The sequence below is a fragment of the Tachypleus tridentatus genome, unplaced genomic scaffold (assembly GCF_004210375.1).
Source record: "Tachypleus tridentatus isolate NWPU-2018 unplaced genomic scaffold, ASM421037v1 Hic_cluster_2, whole genome shotgun sequence".
Lineage (NCBI taxonomy): Eukaryota > Metazoa > Arthropoda > Merostomata > Xiphosura > Limulidae > Tachypleus > Tachypleus tridentatus.
The window spans coordinates 21,848,793-21,867,665 of NW_027467782.1; the positions used below are offsets into that span (position 1 = coordinate 21,848,793).

The 18,873-nt window shown below is 34.7% G+C and overlaps 1 protein-coding gene across 2 annotated transcripts; it reads right to left on the reverse strand.

Moving 5' to 3' along the window:
- Positions 1-9,736: 9,736 nt before the first annotated feature.
- LOC143242960 (putative peptidylglycine alpha-hydroxylating monooxygenase 1) lies at positions 9,737-17,463 on the reverse strand. 2 transcript variants are annotated; one of them, XM_076486574.1, is made up of 4 exons: positions 16,094-17,463; positions 15,880-15,946; positions 11,570-11,619; positions 9,737-9,984 (listed from the first exon to the last, which is right to left on the reverse strand). In XM_076486574.1, the coding sequence occupies exons 1-3, from the start codon at positions 16,169-16,171 to the stop codon at positions 11,582-11,584; spliced, it is 183 nt and encodes a 60-aa protein (XP_076342689.1). In that variant the 5' UTR covers positions 16,172-17,463; the 3' UTR covers positions 9,737-9,984; positions 11,570-11,581. The 2 variants fall into 2 exon arrangements, with proteins under 2 accessions (XP_076342689.1, XP_076342688.1); XM_076486573.1 differs by having other exon boundaries at positions 15,880-17,463.
- Positions 17,464-18,873: the final 1,410 nt, after the last annotated feature.

The window sequence follows — 18,873 nt, forward strand, 5'->3', positions numbered from 1 at the left end:
AATCAGCCTGACCAGCTGTGTAGGCAAAATTCTATAGAGAATAATTAGTAACAGGCTCTCCGCATTCCTGGAGACAATATCAAAATTACCAGAAGAACAAATTGGTTTCAAAAAATTCAGACAAACAACAGACCACTTAATCAGATTAACAGAAACAATTGTAAATAGTTTTAATAAAAGAGAGTGCACTGTCGCTTGCTTTCTCGACATTGACAAGAGTTGACAGCAAGTTCGCTTGACTTGTTACCATTTATCTGATGCAGCGGTTCCCATTAACTACATTTTAACTCACCTTGATTTGCACGACATCATACACGACAGGGGGTTTTGTTGATTTTACAACCTCCATGAACACCTTATATTCTGCGTTTAGTTGTGGGGATGCTTTGAGTCAATCTGATGTTGAAATTACCCAAAGACATTACCCTTCCATCTGAATGATCTTCTTTCAGGTTCCATCCTCTTATAAGACTTTAAATAGTAAATGCTCTCATGACTCCGTACCGGCCTGGCATGGCCAAGCGTGTTAAGGCGTACGACTCGTAATCTAAGGGTCGAGGATTCGCATCCCCGTCGCGCCAAACATGCTCGCACTTTCAGCCGTGGGGGCGTTATAATGTTACGGTCAATCCCATTATTCGTTGGTAAAAGACTAGCCCAAGAGTTGGCGGTGTGTGGTGATGACTAGCTGCCTTCCCTCCAGTCTTATACTGCTAAATTAGGGACCGCTAACACAGATAGCTCTCGTGTAGGTTTGTGCAAAATTAAAAGCAAACAAACAAACAAAACAAAACACACGGTCCGCAGTAAGCATACGGACTTACAATGCTAAAATCCGAGGTTCAATTCCTCTTAGTGGAAAGAGTGTACATAACCCATTATGTACCTCTGCACGACAACAACTCCACTATCTTCGTGACTCACAGTAATAATAATACTTCTTCCTACTTAATTCTTTTCATTTTGACTCCCACAAAGAGTCAATTGATAAATTCTACCCACATATATTTTGTATGTGAATACGGGTTTTGAAAGATTCAACCCATTACAAATAGTTATAAACACAATTTTAAACATAATCATCACACTCACCACTGGAACCATTTGTCATGCTTGACAAATAGTATTTTGATCAATCAATACACCTCTTTACAAATATATCATATATATCCACAAAGCTATAAACCGTGACTGTCTTCGCTCATGTAACGTTGATCATTTTAATATATTTGGTCAATTATTCAACACGATGCAGAGGAATATTGGTGTTTAGCAGTTAAAAACACTAAGAACATCACACTAGATGTGAAGTAACAACACGCCAGCTTACTCTGTGTTTCAGTCATAGTTGTCTACCACGTTAGCTTACTATATGTCTCAGTCGTAACTGTCTACCACATCAACTTATTCTCTGTTTCAGTTACAGCTGTTTAAAACGTCAGCTTGCTCTGTGTTTGAGTTATAGCTGTTTACGACGTCAACTTACTCTATGTCTTAGTCATAGCTGTCGACCATGTCAACATATTCTCTGTTTCAGTTACAGCTGTTTGCCATATAAACTTATTCTGTGTTTCAGTTACAGCTATTTATTACGTCAGCTTACTCTCTGTCTTAGTCATAGCTGTCTACCACATCAACTTATTCTATGTTTCAATTATAGCTGTTTCCCACGCCACCTTACTCTGTGTTTCAGTTATAGCTGTTTTTTACGTCAGCTTACTCTACGTTTCAGTTATAGCTGTTTACCACACCAACTTATTCTATGCTTCAGTCATAGCTTTTTTACCACGTCAGCTTACTCTATGTTTCAGTCATAGCTATTTACCACGCCAGCTTACTCTATGTTTCAGTCATAGCTGTCTAACACATCAACTTATTCTATGTTTCGGTTATAGATGTTTAAAACATCAGCTAACTCTGTATTTCAGTCATACCTGTTTACTACGTCAGCTTACTCTTTGTCATAGCTGTCTACAACACCAACTTATTCTCAGTTTAAGTTATAGCTGTTTCTTACGTCAACTTACTTTATGTTTCAGTGATAGCTGTTTACCACGTCAGCTTACTCTTTGTGTCAGTTACAGCTGTTTACTACGTTAGATTACTCTGTTTCATTTATAGCTGTTTCTCACGTCAACTTACTCAATGTTTCAGTTATAGCTATTTCTTACGTCAACTTACGTCAACGTTACAGCTGTTTCAGTCATAGTTGTCTACCACGTCAGATTACTCTATGTTTCAATCATAGTTGTCTATCACGTCAGCTTGCTTTATGTTTCAGTCGTAGATGTCTACCATGTCAGTTTATTCTATGTTTCAGTTATAGCTGGTTACAACGTCAGCTAACTCTGTGTTTCAGTTACAGATGTTTACTACGCCAGCTTACTCTATGTTTCAGTTATAGCTGTTTCAGTCACAGCTGTCTACTACGTCAGCTTACTTTGTGTTTCAGTCATAAATGTCTACCACGTCAACTTACTCTATGTTTCAGTTCAAGGTGTACATAATGACAACAAAACATTCTAAGACACTTGAACTTCCTCCTGATGGCATCAAAACAAACATCCAGTGGCATGTTCTAAGTATTACTTGGTAACATTAATGTGCATCCAATGGCATGTTCTGACCGTCTCCATACTGTAGTCACATTACTCACCTATCTGAAGACACTAACATGTACTTTCGACCAAAAGTAATATGGTCATGGCAAGAATTTTATAGTAAAATTATATTCCTTAAGTTATATTCATGTCTTATGGCTAAAACTGTATATTTTGTTCTCAGACGTAGTTGTGTTATTTGAGCAAATACAATAACTTTGTCTTCTAATATCAAAGCTTTGAGGCTTCTTAAGCCTATGAAAGGTGACGAAAGTTCTGTTTCAGTGCAACGTTTTAATCACATACCTCATAACTGATTTATTTTGGAATTCATCACAGAAGATGTGAATAACAAAAATTGATTTTAAATGTAATTTTCACTCTTATTTTAATCTTATTAAAGTTCTGATTTGAAGGAATGCGAAAAAAATGCACAAACACGATTTTTAAAGGTCGTTGTGGATTAAATATTTTAGTGCACACTAAATAACACGCAGTGCCCGTAACTACCTGGCAATGAATTATTTCTCTAGCTGCTTCAGAAAACGAATTTCAAAATTAAACTGAGTCTAAATTAAAAAAAAAAACACACACACACACTAAACCCAAACGAAAAAAAAAGCCGAGCTTAAAGTATAAAAACAAACTAAGCCTAAAATACGAAAACAAGAATAGCTCAATTACTTGGTATAAAAAGATGAAAAATAAAGAGAGTAACAAATATCCGAATACGCAATTTATAGAAAACGTACAATTTTTATTATTTTTACTGCTAGATTATTCAGCATTATCTGAACTGTCACACGTTTCTAGTAAGTGGCTTTACTGCCATCTGCATTTTTATTGCATTTTTATTTTCAGTATTTACTATTTCCTGTCTATTTTTGATGCGCTTGAATAAATAAAAAGAGTATAACGTACTTATTAAATCGTTTATATTATCATAAGCTATTGTATCTTTCATGATGTTAAGGTTCGCAGAAAATCCTTGAAATCATAACATTCACGTAAAAAATATTTATATTTTCCTAAACTTATACGAGCTTCTTGAAATCTTTTAATATCAAAATTCGAGGTGCGATCCATGTAGAAAGAACAATATTGATAACACATCGTGAATCTTAATACTTTAAGCAAACAAACACTATGATAACAGAAATAACATTTTTAAAATTATTCAAATACTAGGAAATATTAATGTTCCTAATTATAGCTTTTATAAGCAATCTAATATTTATTATTTCATATATTTTATTTTCTCACAAAAATAAAGGAAAGTATGGTGCGTTTTATTATTTCGCTTTTCTGTGTTTTAATACTAGGTATCGCATAAAAAGTTAGTACATTTAAAGGCAAAGTATTAAGGTTTTCATCAAGTATTTAATAAAATGCTTCTGTGTAATCAGCCAAGTCTTTCAGTGGACGTGGATCACCAGCAACCATACGGATTTACACTGCTAAAAATCAAGGTTAGCTTCCTCGTGGTTGACAACAACACATAGCCCGTTGTATAACTGCTTGAAAACATCAACTATCAAGTCAGAAAGTTCCTTAGTTGTAAGATATTTTGCACAATAATTCAAATCACGTTGATGAGTTACATTGTAAATACTTCACACAGAGAGCAGCAATATGTTTCACTTGATTACCCCATTATTTTCCCGGTTTCTTTTTCACCACGTTCAATCTGGAAAGAAAAGCAAGGCAGCTCCCGGAAGTTAGCACGTTGCCTTTAGTAATAGGATTCTCACTTTGAAAGTGTTTTTTTTTTTTTTTTAAAGTGTAAAACGTTGACGGATTATCTCTGTAGTAGAGTTAATAAAGTCTAACTTTCAACGATCGGTGGATACTGCGTGGATTTTTCTATTTCCAATACTCAGACGACAAATGCCAACCTATTTTCATAAAAAACAAGAAAAATTAAATCTAGACTCCTCCTAACCCTCCAGTCCGAACGTGTGTTGCATGTCCCACTTTTATTTAGTATCTCTGCAACTGACATCCGGACTACCACCCTCTGGTCATTTCAGTAAGCAGGCGTGTGGAAAGGAGAACATTGTAACCTTTCTTGCTTTGTGTTTTTTTTTCTTTTGGCAGACTTTCACGGTATAAATACAGCGTCTGAGTATTCCTTAGGTATCGCTTGCTTACTCCATAGTCTCAGAGGTTTAACAAACTCTACAAACATGAAAGTGGTGAGTGAATTGGTTAATAAGAAACTACGTTCTTTCATAGAGAACAATAGTCGCTCTCTGGTAAAATGGAACCAAAACCTAACTTTTTATCAAACTCGTGCTTGAAGTTCGTTGACTTCTGAGCAAGGGGGCTTTTGTGTGTGTGGAATATATGTTGGATTAATATTACTGTTACTCAAGGTTAGCTTTATAGAAATACGGGGGGGAGATGATAATTAGAGAGGGGCATTAGTAAAGTTTGGGTTGGTTTGTTTTGAATTTCGTGCAAAGCTATACGAGTGCTGTCTGCGCGAGCCGTTTCTAATTTAGCAGTGTAAGACTACAGCTAGTCAGCACCACCACCGTCAACTCTTGGACTATTTTTTTACCAATGAATAGTGGGATTGACCGTAACATTATACACCCCCGCGGCTGGGAGGGCGAGCATGTTTAGCGCGACGCGGGCGCGAACATTGCCAGGCCAATGCCAAAAAGCAGTCTAAAATGTCAAAGTATTATTGTGATAATATACGTCACGTTAGCCTTGTGTGTCCTTTCTCATTTACAAGCAGTTTCCTCATGAGAAAATCGTAAAAAAAAAAAATAATTACGAAACTGTTGTTGCCAGAGAAGTATGTAATTAGCAATAGGTACATGTAACTTAATACTATTAGAAATACGATGCATGCATTAAACATCATATTATGCCTTAGAGACAGACACTTACGTATCAATTTACCACTTGGAAATGAAACCATGTAACAAAATGAGCGATGTTTGTCAGCTATTTTTAATGTTTTGTTTTATATCCGAGTTCGTGCTTTCTACCACAATGAAATTAATTTAAATAATTATCACTATTTTAATAATATATCAGTAAAATATTTTAGCGTATATAATAAATGTTGATTTAGGATGTACAAACGTGATTTTGTTTGGGGGGGGATTCTTACAACATAGACGACAATGTCCTGGATAAAAATATTATTTTCATCGAATATGTATACCTTTTAAAATACAATCGATTTTATGAATATGAAATGCTTATTTCTTTTAACACGTTTTCCAGTTATAATATATGACGTAAAAATAAATTAATTTATTGCTACAATTTTATTCTAGTGGTTTTTATATATATATTATGTTTATTGGCTACGTTTTTGTTGTTTTTCTTTAGGTTTTGTGATCTCGAGGCTTGCGTATTCTTGAATAGTTTTGTTGAACTTACTAAAATACATATCATTTATACAAACTGTGGTACCATATAGTTGTTGGTTCTTAAAATGTTAAAAAGTGGCATGACGTGCCTTACGCAGAGATTACTAATTAGTAAGCATATTTGTATAGCTGTGTATAAGAACGTTCTAATAAAGAAAAACGTTGTAAACGTTTCTAATCTTGTGTACCTCTCAATATATTTTTTATCTCGCGCGCTTTTAAACTCACGTGGATGACTCGTGTAGCTTTGCGCGAAATAAAAAACCAACAAAATCAGTTATCTAAAATAAATGAATAAATACTACAACTGTATTTTAAATAAGTGTGTGTGTGGTGAAATGTTGTTTGGCGCGAAATTCATTTGGAGAAACTATCATTAAGTTTTCACCAAGTTTTGAAATAAATGTTTGAGTGTGTAGTTGTATTCCAATCGTGTAGAATCTTCATGCTTTTCATGTCTCTCCCCTTTTCACACACACACTAATTTATTCGTCAGGTTCTTACAGCTAAATTTATGTGTGAAAAATATGCTACTTTTAAAGCATAACCGTCATTATTTCAGATGAAAAAAAAGTGTATAACGTCAAAGGTTTGTGAAGAAATCAAATGTTACCTTGCTACGTGTTAATGCATTTATAAGTTACAAATCATACAAGTGAACTTTTAATATTTTATTTGAAAAATAAAAGTAAGGTTACAAATATCAGAAGTTACCTTATAAGTAAGGTAAGTGAAAACTACAAATAATTTACAGCTGTGGTATAATTACATGCTCTTCATTATCAGTGTGTGTGTTTGTGTATTTAGAGAAAATTAATAAAGTTAATTAAATTTGTAATAAATTACAATATTTTATCAGTAACGTTGAAATACTGATACAAAACTTAATGAATTTAATAAAGAAACTAAATAAAATTATTATGCTATTCTGTGACAAAGATAAGAATGTATTAAGTAAATATAAAGAAATAAAAGTTAAGACAGTTTACTAAAACTTTCAAATAACTATTTTTATTTATGAATAAGGTCATATAACAACTTGGCACAACTTTATGTCGATGTACACATTACTGCACATAAAGTGTTGTTTAGAGCACGATAGTAATAGTAGACTTAAAGAGTGGTGGTTGGGAGTTATACTAGTTAATTTAGATAACTGGATGGGAAGCTTTACACTAGTACAGGGTGTTCGGAAAGTCACTGTGCACTTGTATATTTATTAACAGACATGTTTCAACATAGAATACAGGAGGTAAATATGAATGACAATTATAAACAATGTTGACATGTTGAAAGTGACCCCGTTGGATACAGGCCTGGATCCTTCTTACTTCGTTCCTAAACACCGCTATCAGTTGCTGGCTTGAAATAGACTGAATAAAATATGATTACAAAACTGCACAGTGACTTTCCGAACACCCTGTATAATTCGTTTAGTGGGTTACCAATTAGTGCCTTTCTGCCATAATGGGGCTGAAATGCTAACTTCCAGAGGTAACTTTATTGAATTTACTTGTTTGGTTTTGAATTTCGCGCAAAGCTACACGAGGGCTATCTATGCTAGTCGTCCGTAACTTAGCAGTGTAAGACTAGAAGAAAGGCAGCTAGTCACCACCACTAACTCTTGGGCTATTTACCAATGAATAGTGGAATTGACCGTTGCATAACGTCCTCAATGTTGAAAAGGAAAGCATGTTTGATGTGACGGGGATTCGAACCCGTAACCCTCGGAGTACCAGTGCAGTGCCATAACCACCTGGCCACGCCAAGCCTCAGTTTAATTAATCCAGATGTTAGTACCTTATTTTTCTTATTCTTATTTTTCAGTTTTTTTCTTTACTATGGAAAGCAGTCAGCTACCCACAGCTGTCTACAGACAGTGAAGGGTTATATAGATGTGGAAATCGCTCTCTAATTTTAATTTCTACTGCTGTTTTTTTATTTTACTTTATTTCATTTCTTTATGTGAGATTGGTGAATGAACTGATAGACGATGTATCTCCACCGCAATGTGGGTCCTACTTCTTCAGTCGCCTCTAAAACCTAGGGTACATTTTATACCTCACGTTATAGCTTGTACCCCGAGATTCTTTCAATTAGTGCAGTGTTTTTATTTTATTTTTGTTTTGGCTTGTTTTTGGTTATAACTAAATAATATATATTTTTTTGTTGTTATTCAAAATGCATTTCTCCATAATTGGCGTGTAGATAAGGGAGCTCAATTGTAGCAACGCACGTGATAAACCAATTTTGGGTGTGGCTGACATTATGAGGTCACTTATTTAGTTTTTAGGTTTACTGTACATCTACATAAATTCTAAGTATCTAACTTCTGTATACCTTTGTTTATTAAGTACATGTTTTCTTCTTCATTTCAGTTAAAAGTTTGTGGAGATCCAGAAAGATCGGATAATAAAAGGAAACTATTTTATTCAGTCATCAACAAGTAGATCTCTTAATTGAAAGCGAGCAAAATCACATGAAAGCAACTAGTAATACATTATATTCACACCCACTTTTAACAGCGATTCAACACAAATACATTCTTAACCACGAAGTAAAAAATGTACAGTGTCGCTGAAATAAGCTCCGGCATGGCCAAGCGTGTTAAGCGTGCGACTCATAATCTGAGGGTCGCGGATTCGCATTTCCGTTGCGCCAAACATACTTGCCCTTTCAGTAATGGGGCGTTATAATGTAATGGTCAATCCCACTATTCGTTAGTAAAAGAGTAGCCCAAGAGTTGGCAGTGGGTGGTGATGACTAGCTGCCTTCCCTCTCGTCTTACACTGCTAAATTAGGGACGGCTAGCACAGAGTAGCTTTGTGCGAAATTCAAAAACAAACAAACAAGTCGCTGAAATTATTTATAAACTTGAAATTTAGTCATAAAACGTAACGAGAAGTCCTATAAATTTCAACTTTTATAAGGTGGCCAGAACTCCTAGAAATGTCGATTATTATACAGTGGCCAAAGACCACTTATAAAACTTTCTTCCACCTTTAAACAGTGGACTTTTGGGCGACGTCATAAAGGCTTTCTTCTCACTGTTGTGATTTTGGTCTTACAGACCATGGAGGGTTAGTTCATTTAGATCACTTTCTCCACATAGGCTTTGGTTAACATAACATCACCAAATAAGCCCGAGATTAATGATTTTACAGTCACAGCTCAATCATGAATAAAATTAAAAGCAATAAAAATTAAAATAATTACCAAATATATGGTCAAGTTCTAAGAAAATAATAAACTGCTTTCACTGAAAACATACAAGTACCTAAGTCAGGTTTTCTCGAAAGTTGTGCAATTTTCACTAGCACTGATTTTGTTGTTTGAAATAACACAAATGAGATGAAACATTGCTTACAATAAAAGACAAACTGTAACCACATATAAAAGACATAGATCATAAGAGATACATTTGTACAATATCTACAAGTTACAACTTAAAGCATTATAGTGAATATACGTTTAATACAAGAACCAACAGTTTTAGATAAGAAATGTGTAATTGGATAATATTCTATGAATAACAATAATATTTTGACACCGCACTGATAAAGAAATTATATGTTTTCACCCAATTAATGACACGTTTTTTATATTAAATTTTAAATAAAAGATTATTTGTTTCTTTTTTTTGGCCCAAAGCAACAAGTCTGTCTGTGAAAATAAATCGAGTTTAAACAAAACAATGGCCACAAGTCAGATACAAAACTCAAACACAATTAAAAAAGAGGCCAATAAAAGGACGAAAACACAATTTACATCATGTAGAAGGAATATTATGCTATCAAACTAGAAATCTGCCTAATTATTCTGAAGTGCTTGCATCTTTATCAATGGAGTTTGGAATGCTTCCCAAGTGAGAGTCCCAGCACCAACGGTAGATTGGAGGTCCTGGAGAGAAGCAATCCTGTTTACTTACGATTCTGTCACCTTCCACACAATACATCAGGTAGAAATTACACATTTCATCATTGCCAGTTGGCCTGTACAGAAGTAAACAAAACAAAGTGTTCCGTGACGATAAAAAACCAACTTGGAAGTAAAAATGTATTCTCAAGATGACTGGTATGGGTAATAAAACTTTAATTAACACAAAGTACAGAACAACGTATCGATCTTCTGATATCATTTTCAGATTCACTTGCAAACTCTCTTTGTTAACCTGAAGATGACTTAAGAAGACCGAAACGTTGTTCTGTTCTTTATGTTAATTAAAATTGTAATACCCACAATACATAAGTGTCATCAGAATGTAACCAGTTATTGAATTTACTTATTGTTTATTATTATATTTTTTTGTTGTTGTTGGTGGCGGTGGTATATAAAAACATCCATTTAACTTGAAAAGTATTCGTCATTTTAAATTAGAGACACAGAGGCACTCATAATAAGCATTTAAATTGTTACTGAAAATGACTAATTGCAACACGGAAGAAGACATTTAAAACAAAAAAAATATTCATTTGCTTGGAATGTGAAGAATCCAAAATTACTTGCAAATTAACACATGATACTTTTATCATTTATTTTCAGAAGATCATTAATCTGCTTTGGCACGAGTCCACGAGTTGACTGCAATCTTTACCAATTTTTGGATCGCGGTACCACACCTCAATTATGGCTTCAATTAGCTTATCATTCATAGTACAGTATTTTCCCCGAAATCTTTCTTTACAAATCGCCAAAAGATTTTCAATAGGATTTAAGTCTGGAGAGTTTCCAGGTCAGTCCATCACCTTTATTTGCATTGTAATAATAAAATTCTTCACACGTTTCGATGTGTGGCACTGAGAAAGATCTTGCTGAAAAATGCCAGATCCATCTGGAAATCTCTTTTTCAATTCTGGAACGACTCTTCTCTACAAAACTTCGATGTACTGTGGTCCTCGCATCATACCTTCTACGATATGTAAGCCTCCGACGCCATAATAGCTGAAAAGCTCCAAAACATTTTCTTCAAGGGATGTTTTACGAACTGATTGATGTGAGATTCTCGAAGTTTCTCATATCGAAATCTGCGAACATGCAGACATCTTTGACCCTGTACAAAGAAATGAGTCTCGTCACTGAATAACACCTTCCTCCATTGTTTTTGTGTCCAGTTCTTGTATTTCAGACCCCATTGATACTGTTTTTTCTTTCTTGAGTTGGTAAGAAGTCGTTTTTTGATTGGTCTCCATGCCCTTCTAACGCAATTTCGAATGACGTAATATTCCTCAAATTTCGTCATATATCCCAAAATAGGTCGACCGTACTGCAAAACACAGCTAATAACGCCGTCTGCGTGAAAAAATGACTATTAAAGGAAATCAGCGGGTCCAGCGAGCCTACACCGGCCGCCAAGTTAAAAATATTGTAAAATGACCATTTGTCTCAATTAATTTGTACAAGAGTGTAGTTCATAACTATACTAAATATTTTCCAAGTAAAACATATACTAAAAAACAAAATAAATGTCATATTTTTGTAATCACAAGGAAATCAATCATTTGTATTATATTTTTGTTTGTTTGTTGAATGTGAAATAAAAATGTTAAAACGTAAATATTTGCTTCGGAAATTTCTTACCCAACTTCAGTGTCAACATCTCTGAAATTTTTCATCGTACAACGAGCAGCCTGTTAATAAAATATTCAAATTGACTGTTAAGTATAACATGTATAAAAATAAAGAATACCATGATTTATATTAATGTATATTTATTTGCTCCAGTATTATAACCTAATAACTAATAATTTTAAACATTTTAATTCAAGCTTTCTTTACCAGGGGCGTAGATTTTTTACACCCGATTGGGGGGGGGATGATTTTTGCAACCACGTATGTGGACTGTTCAATTTATAAATTGGTAATCACTGATTATGTGAACCTGAAAACTGTAAACATGCAGTCACAGAATAATCTTGTTGACACGATACTTCAAGGTTTCCATGTAGGTTTGTATAAGTGAGGTGTTGTGAACAGTTTTTAAAATGTTGACAGAATAAAGACATATGTGTCACAAATTAACTGCCACATGAATTTATTCCTGCACACTGCATAGTATAAAAGATGGCCATTATACTTGACAAGGTTACTAATAACTTTCATTGCATGAATTACGTTTTCAAATATTAATGAAGTTAGTAATTACCCTTGATAAGTTTATATATACTAAAAAACTGTTCATGTTGTTTGATAAAATAATTAAAATGTCTTTGCAAACTCTTGAAAATTACACATCATTACAATTAAGCAATAATTATTCATACTTTTCATTGAAGTAAGATTCATTTAGTCCTCTAGTCTACATGTTCCCAAACATAAACCTCCTTTGTGATGATCTGTTTATTAATCCTTTCATAAGCTCTTCTATATTTATCTTGTCGACCTCATCTTTGTGAATGTGACAAACTGCCACATAGTTGAAAAGGCATTGAGACATAGTTGACCTTAACCACGTCTTCAACCGTCTTAATGCGGAAAAGCTGCGTTCACATTCGCAGCTGGATACTGGACATACAAGCAAAATTTTCATGAGAAGAAACACTTCATAGAACATCTGCTGGCTTGTTTCATGCATTTTACAGTAAGTATCCTTCGCACCTTTTAGAGATACTGCTTTTGTTGTTCCTTTGAACATGGGCAACTGAAACTCGGGCCGTTGTGCAGAGATTTCTGGATAGAAGTTTATAACCGAGTTGTCAATCTTGCCAGATGTGATCATGTTCTCAAGTGCCAGATATTGCCTCAAGTCATTGTTGTCTGCATTGAATCTAGTGGTCAGATGTTCTATGACTGTGTTCAAAAATTCAAAATATTGGCTTCTGTAGTAATCTCTAGTTGTTGCAGAATGGTGTGCTGAGCCATCACCTGTGATCCTTCTGGGGGGTCTGCGAATACGTGGTAGTTCAATAGGCACCAGATATAGGGAAGTTACCTTTTCTCAGCTTCATCAAATATCTTGTTGTAATATTCCTGTGTTCGCAATACCCGCAGTTGCTCAACTGTCATTGCAGATGCTTCAATCATGCCAGATACTGTCGCTGATTTTGCTTGGAATGCACGGTTTAGTTCCTCTAATGCAGCTAACGGATGCTGAGCCATCAACAATCCTAAAACTGTCTTTCCTTTGTCAAATCTGTCCAGCAGACCTCGTGCTTTCACTGCTACATCTGATTTTTTATTTGCTAATTCAGATAAAGAATCAACAATGTCACTGTAGTGATCATTACACATGTAATTGCAGATAGGTGGCACAACCAGCGCGTTGGACACAGTGGGGGGATGTATTTAACTGGATCATTGTGGCTGTCTGACGATACAATACTTTCAAAGATTTTCTTGTATTTGCCTGACCTCTGAAGCAAGTTCATGTACCTATTGGATAGAATCTAACACATTCACAAGCTTCAACTGCATGTTGCATTATTAAATTAGCCTTGTGTGCTCCGCAGTGAAAAAACAAAGCTGACGGTTGCTTCTCTTTTATTTTTGCCTGACATCCACTGCACGTACCATTCATGTTAGCGGCTCCATCATAAGTTTGTGTTCTTAATCCTGACAGTGTTAAATTGAGTCTAGTCAGTACATCAAGTATAGTCGAGGATAGTTTCACCAGTTGTATTGGAAACACTGTACAAACCAAGAAATGTCTCATGGACGTCAAGGTTCTCATCTACGTATCGTACACATATTGCTTCCTGTTCGACGCCTGTAACATCTTGAGTGCCATCAACCATTAATGCAAAGACTTTACTTTGCTGCACTTCGTGTGCAATGAGTATTTGATGGCTGAACATCTCCATTATTTCATTCTGAGCCTGGGGTGATGTGAATGTGGTTTTCTTTGACAAGTAGGCCATCGACTAAGGATCTTCCTCTTCCAGGATCTTCATTAACTGCAGGAAGTTCCCCTCCGTATCAGTATGTCCACGTAATGCTAAACCTTGACGCAGTAAGAAACGTAAACTTCTGAATATTTTGTCTAAACTTATTTTGTATTCTTCCTGCTGCTTCTTTTTCCATCATGTCGCTGGACATTCACTGGAGTTACATCAAGTGAACCTTCTGGAGATATAGCGAATCTGTGCTGAGAGGAGGATTGGTATTCGTTGAATTTCTGTTTTGCCTTTTTCCAGTTGCAAAAACCCTTGGATATGAAGGTATACTCCACTGGCCTCTCCAATTTCCCTGTAAAAAGGCCTCTATTTTCCGCCTTGGCGAAAGAAAGCATATGACTTTTTGAGTCTGACTGTCGAAGTGCAGCCATGGGAACTCATCAAACCACTTGCCCTGGAAGTTGATATTTTGAGATTTTGCTTTCTGTCGAGGTATTAGTTGTGAGTCTGGATGATATGGCTTCCTACACTGTATCTGTGGAGTGTCAGATTTTTTATTACTGCACAAACTTGTTTCACAACTATCTGGTGGTTTGTAATGTGCAATAGTTGCACAAGTATTTTCAGACTCGTCCTGTGATGAACATGGTATTTCCTCTGTATGGCAAATTTCTATTCTTTTGCTTGAGGTTGTTGGATTATCTGCATCTACATTGTCACTTGTAGTACTAGTAACTGGCTTGCAGAACTGTTTAATGTGGGAAAGTTTTAGACGCTTGCTTGTCATAATTGGAATCTGTTTCCCAGATGACTCAACAGGCTAAAATACAGTTTTTATTGAAAAATTCTGATGTACAATGAATGAAGATAGAACAGAATGGAAGTTGGACTGAACTGTACAATGTATTTAAGTCGAACGCGCGAACCTCACAGTGACTACCGAGCTGACTGATTGCCTGGGCATCGCTGGGACAATAATGTGTGCTAGTTACAACAGAAGTAATTGCAAGTTTCTCGAAAATACTTAAACAATCACAAATATATTATATTCCTGTTAAAACTCATCAAAAGGCAAACACGTTGTGATATAATATCTATTAGCACGTCTATTAAATGAAAACACCTAAACAAAAACTAGCAATACAATTCAGTAGAGGCTTCAGGCCGTTGAAATCGCTCCTTTTGTGTTCTAATTATACAAGAAAATACAACATTTTTACTATCTGTTTTTTTACCATAAAGTTCCAGCACTTTATTAGAGGGCAGTGATAATCTGAAATTTCATGGATTAATGAGAGCCACAAACACAGGTCTAATGAGCCCTGTTGTAAAATCGAGGCTCAGACTAAAGGGATGGGAGGGGTGATGTAGGGCGCATCTGGATCCGAGTGGCCCGTTAACTGTACACTAAACGTACACTATAGTCAGCGTCTTCGGCAACTAAGGAGAGTAAGGTGTTCGACAATAAAACCGGCTAGACATGTATAAGAACAAATGGCGTAGGAAAACCGCACAATATACACATAAGATTGATGCAGCTACAAGCTACAAATGGCTTGCCAGATCTAGATCATAGGAGTTTGAGACTAATATTTTCGAATTTAATGCTCTGTTCAATATGTTGTGATGAAACTTTTACTTAACCTCACACTACGTACAAGACATAGGTAGATTTTGAGATAGTGCTTGCAAGCTTTGCATGTATATTTAGGCCTACTGACTGATACTTACGAACTATCGCTTAGATCGAAAAGCTCAGAAGTATGCCTATATTAAAGATGTAAATTTCGGCTACTTAAAAAGCATACATCTAGGCCTAATTATGTAATTCGATTGGTAAGAACACGAGAATCACAAGAACAAACACACAATTTGTAGGCCTGTGATGCAATAAAACAATTCAACAGACCAAACTGTAGGGAGGATGATTGAATGCACCATCCCCCCACCTAAAATGAAGGGGGGATGTATACCCACCATCCCTCCGGAATCTACGCCCCTGTTCTTTACTGTATTACAAAATTTCAATACAATTTCCACAGAAAAACACGTAATGACCTTTGTTATCCCTCACCACGATATCTCCTTGCAAAATTGTCAAGTTGTTCTGAACAGGGTAGAACATCTGAAACAGGTAATATTAACATTAAGTTAATATTATTTATTTCGTATAGAAGTATTTAATATTATGAAATTTAAATAGTTCTCACGTTTCCTGGTTAGTTTTAATTGCACACATTTTCAAAGATTATCGAATTGTTTCTACAAATACCTGTGGTTTCAGAAGGTCATGTTTTCCAATCAACAGCCACTGGCCATTAGGCTTAAGAACATATCCTGCCACAAGCATGAGAAATATACATACATGTTTAAAAGTTAAAAACTAAAAATATATAGAAACTTTTACTAATGCACTTAAAATTCATTAAGAATTACACATCCCTCGAACAAACTTATAATATAAATAAAAGGGTTATTTGTCTTTTCAATACATATATTTACTTCACTTTCTTATATTTCAGGTTACATATATTCAAATAAGTTTCTTATTTATAATTACTTGCTTCAGTGATAAAGATGTCAAATAGCATGTGCAACAAAACATTTTTATTTGTCTCAATAAACACATACTTGTCCATGTATAACCTAAAAAAATGTCTTCTTAAAATAACTTGCATACCCCTAAACTGAATAATACAGTAGATATTGAAAGTTTTCCTTGTAAAACACTTGGAGAATTACAAAAATATATTTAACTGATGTGTGCAACATTTGTTATGTGTGTATTGTATTTACTTACTGTTTGTTATCAAATGCAATTAATAATAAAGTATGAAGGAAATATATTAATCATACTTGAAAATATAAATTCCTCAATATGGAAATAAAAATACATAAATTACCAGCACCTTTATGTATAACAAATAATAGGAATTGTTTAAAAACTGTGATGGAAAATGAAATGATTGAATGGTATAGATTAGGAGAGCCAACAGAATGGAGACAATTATTACATGAGTTCCAATATCCTTAGAGAAATTCCATGAATTCATACTAATATATATAAACACCAGAATATATTCTGCTTTATTTAATCAACTTTCTTTTCATATTGATTTACATAATTTCTATAGTTTCCAGTGACTACATATAAAAGCAGAATGAAACAGTATAATATTACATTCATGTCCTATAGTGAAAAATATGTTTAAGTGAAGTTAAACACAAAGCTACACAATGGGTATCTAATCCCAGTTTATAGCGTTGTAACTCTGCAGACATGCTGTTGTGCCACTGAAGAAAAGATGGGATGAAAAGAATCCATCAATATTTAGCAAAATTCACTCTGATAGTTACTTGTATTCATATTTACCTATGTGCACGTGTTTAATTTTCTCTTGTGGTATACAGGCTTATCATATGTTTTAATATAGAAATTTTTCAAAGTTTTCATTTATTTTGGTGCATGTAGTTTTAACTTTCTTTTGACCCAGTTACCTACAGTTCTTGGTCATTCACCTGATGTATCACTGCTGTCTTCTTGTGAGACATATTTCTTTAAATATTTACATACAATGTGAAGATAATTAGAAGTGTTTTCCATTGAAAGGTCAGGTGACCTTATCATGCAAGAATAACACCAAAACAATCTCCCTTATCTAGCAGTGAAAGTGATAAAAAAATCACATGGGTAGCACAAGAAATATGGGCAGACTAGGAATATTGTTTCCTGTATATAATGCCATGCATGCTTTTCTCAGTCTGGGACAACTTAATAATGGAGGGGAGACTCTTTTCAACAAAGGAACTTTCTTTAGTCCATACAAACATTTTTTATTTTTGAGAGTCAAATATTGTTTTGTTGTGCCAGTGTCTTAAGCGTCAATCAAAGTTAGAAAATTCAGACTCGCTCTACAATAAATTTCTGTCAGACCTCCAGTTATTCTGTAGAGAAAAGTTTTATCATTCTTGGATAATATTACAGCATATGAGAATAGTGCAGCCTCAGTTTTTTGTATTTACTTTTACTTTCCCAACCAAAAATACAGACAAGAAATGTTATTCCGATTCCAATTTTTAGCATTACCAAATATAGGAGAACCGAGCAAACAACAAATTTAAGCAGACTGATAAAGTAAGTCCAATAGGAAGTACTCACTCTAAGTGAGAAGGACGTGTGAGTTGAAATACTGAAGTATTTATATATGATGCAAATAGAGGGCATTGCTGTCCTTACTATTTGTATACCACAATGCAAATTACATAGCAGCTGGAAACCAAATATGAACGTATATGTGTGTGTGTATGTGTGTGTGTGAGTGTGATGTTATCAAGCTTCAAGTTTAACACAAGTATGTTAGCAAATACTTACCCAACTGGTGAGTGTGTGTCCGAAAAGCAAAAGGATAAATTTCTATTTGGTCCTGGATCATACATTCTGTTTCCACGTGCTCTAAATGCATCCATTAGAAAGATTAATTTCAATATCCAAGTACATTAAAGAGAATATAAGTAAAATCTTTTTGGTATATTATAGAATGTTAACATTCTATAATATATGTTCAGTGAAACAACACTGCTACGTTCCAGGATTGTGAAGTCCCTTGAAAACTCCTAATACAAAAATAAAACACTATACTAAATTGTCTGGTCTCTTTTATGTTTTTTATTTTATTTCAAGGCCTATCGTATACAGATTGGACGGTCTCTTCTCCTTTGTTATCACTGGTTGTCCTGTCATTGTGAGAAGTCTTCCAAAAGTAGATGGTTTAGTGAATTCACTTGTGGCTCTATTTGTACTGACTCTCAAAAAGTGGTCTGGACAAGAACTTCAGGAACTTTAAGAACTCAGTGGCTATTGTCTCACCAATGTACTTCCAAAGAAAATTAAGGTCGACCTTTGTCTTGGATTGCTTTTCCTTTTGTATTTTGCAAGTCACATCATTCATTTTGTTCAATACAGTATATAGCTCTTCGAAATTTAACCTTAAAGTTTGTATCTCTTGTGATGGTTCAACCATATCATATGATTTTGATGAAATCCAATATTCT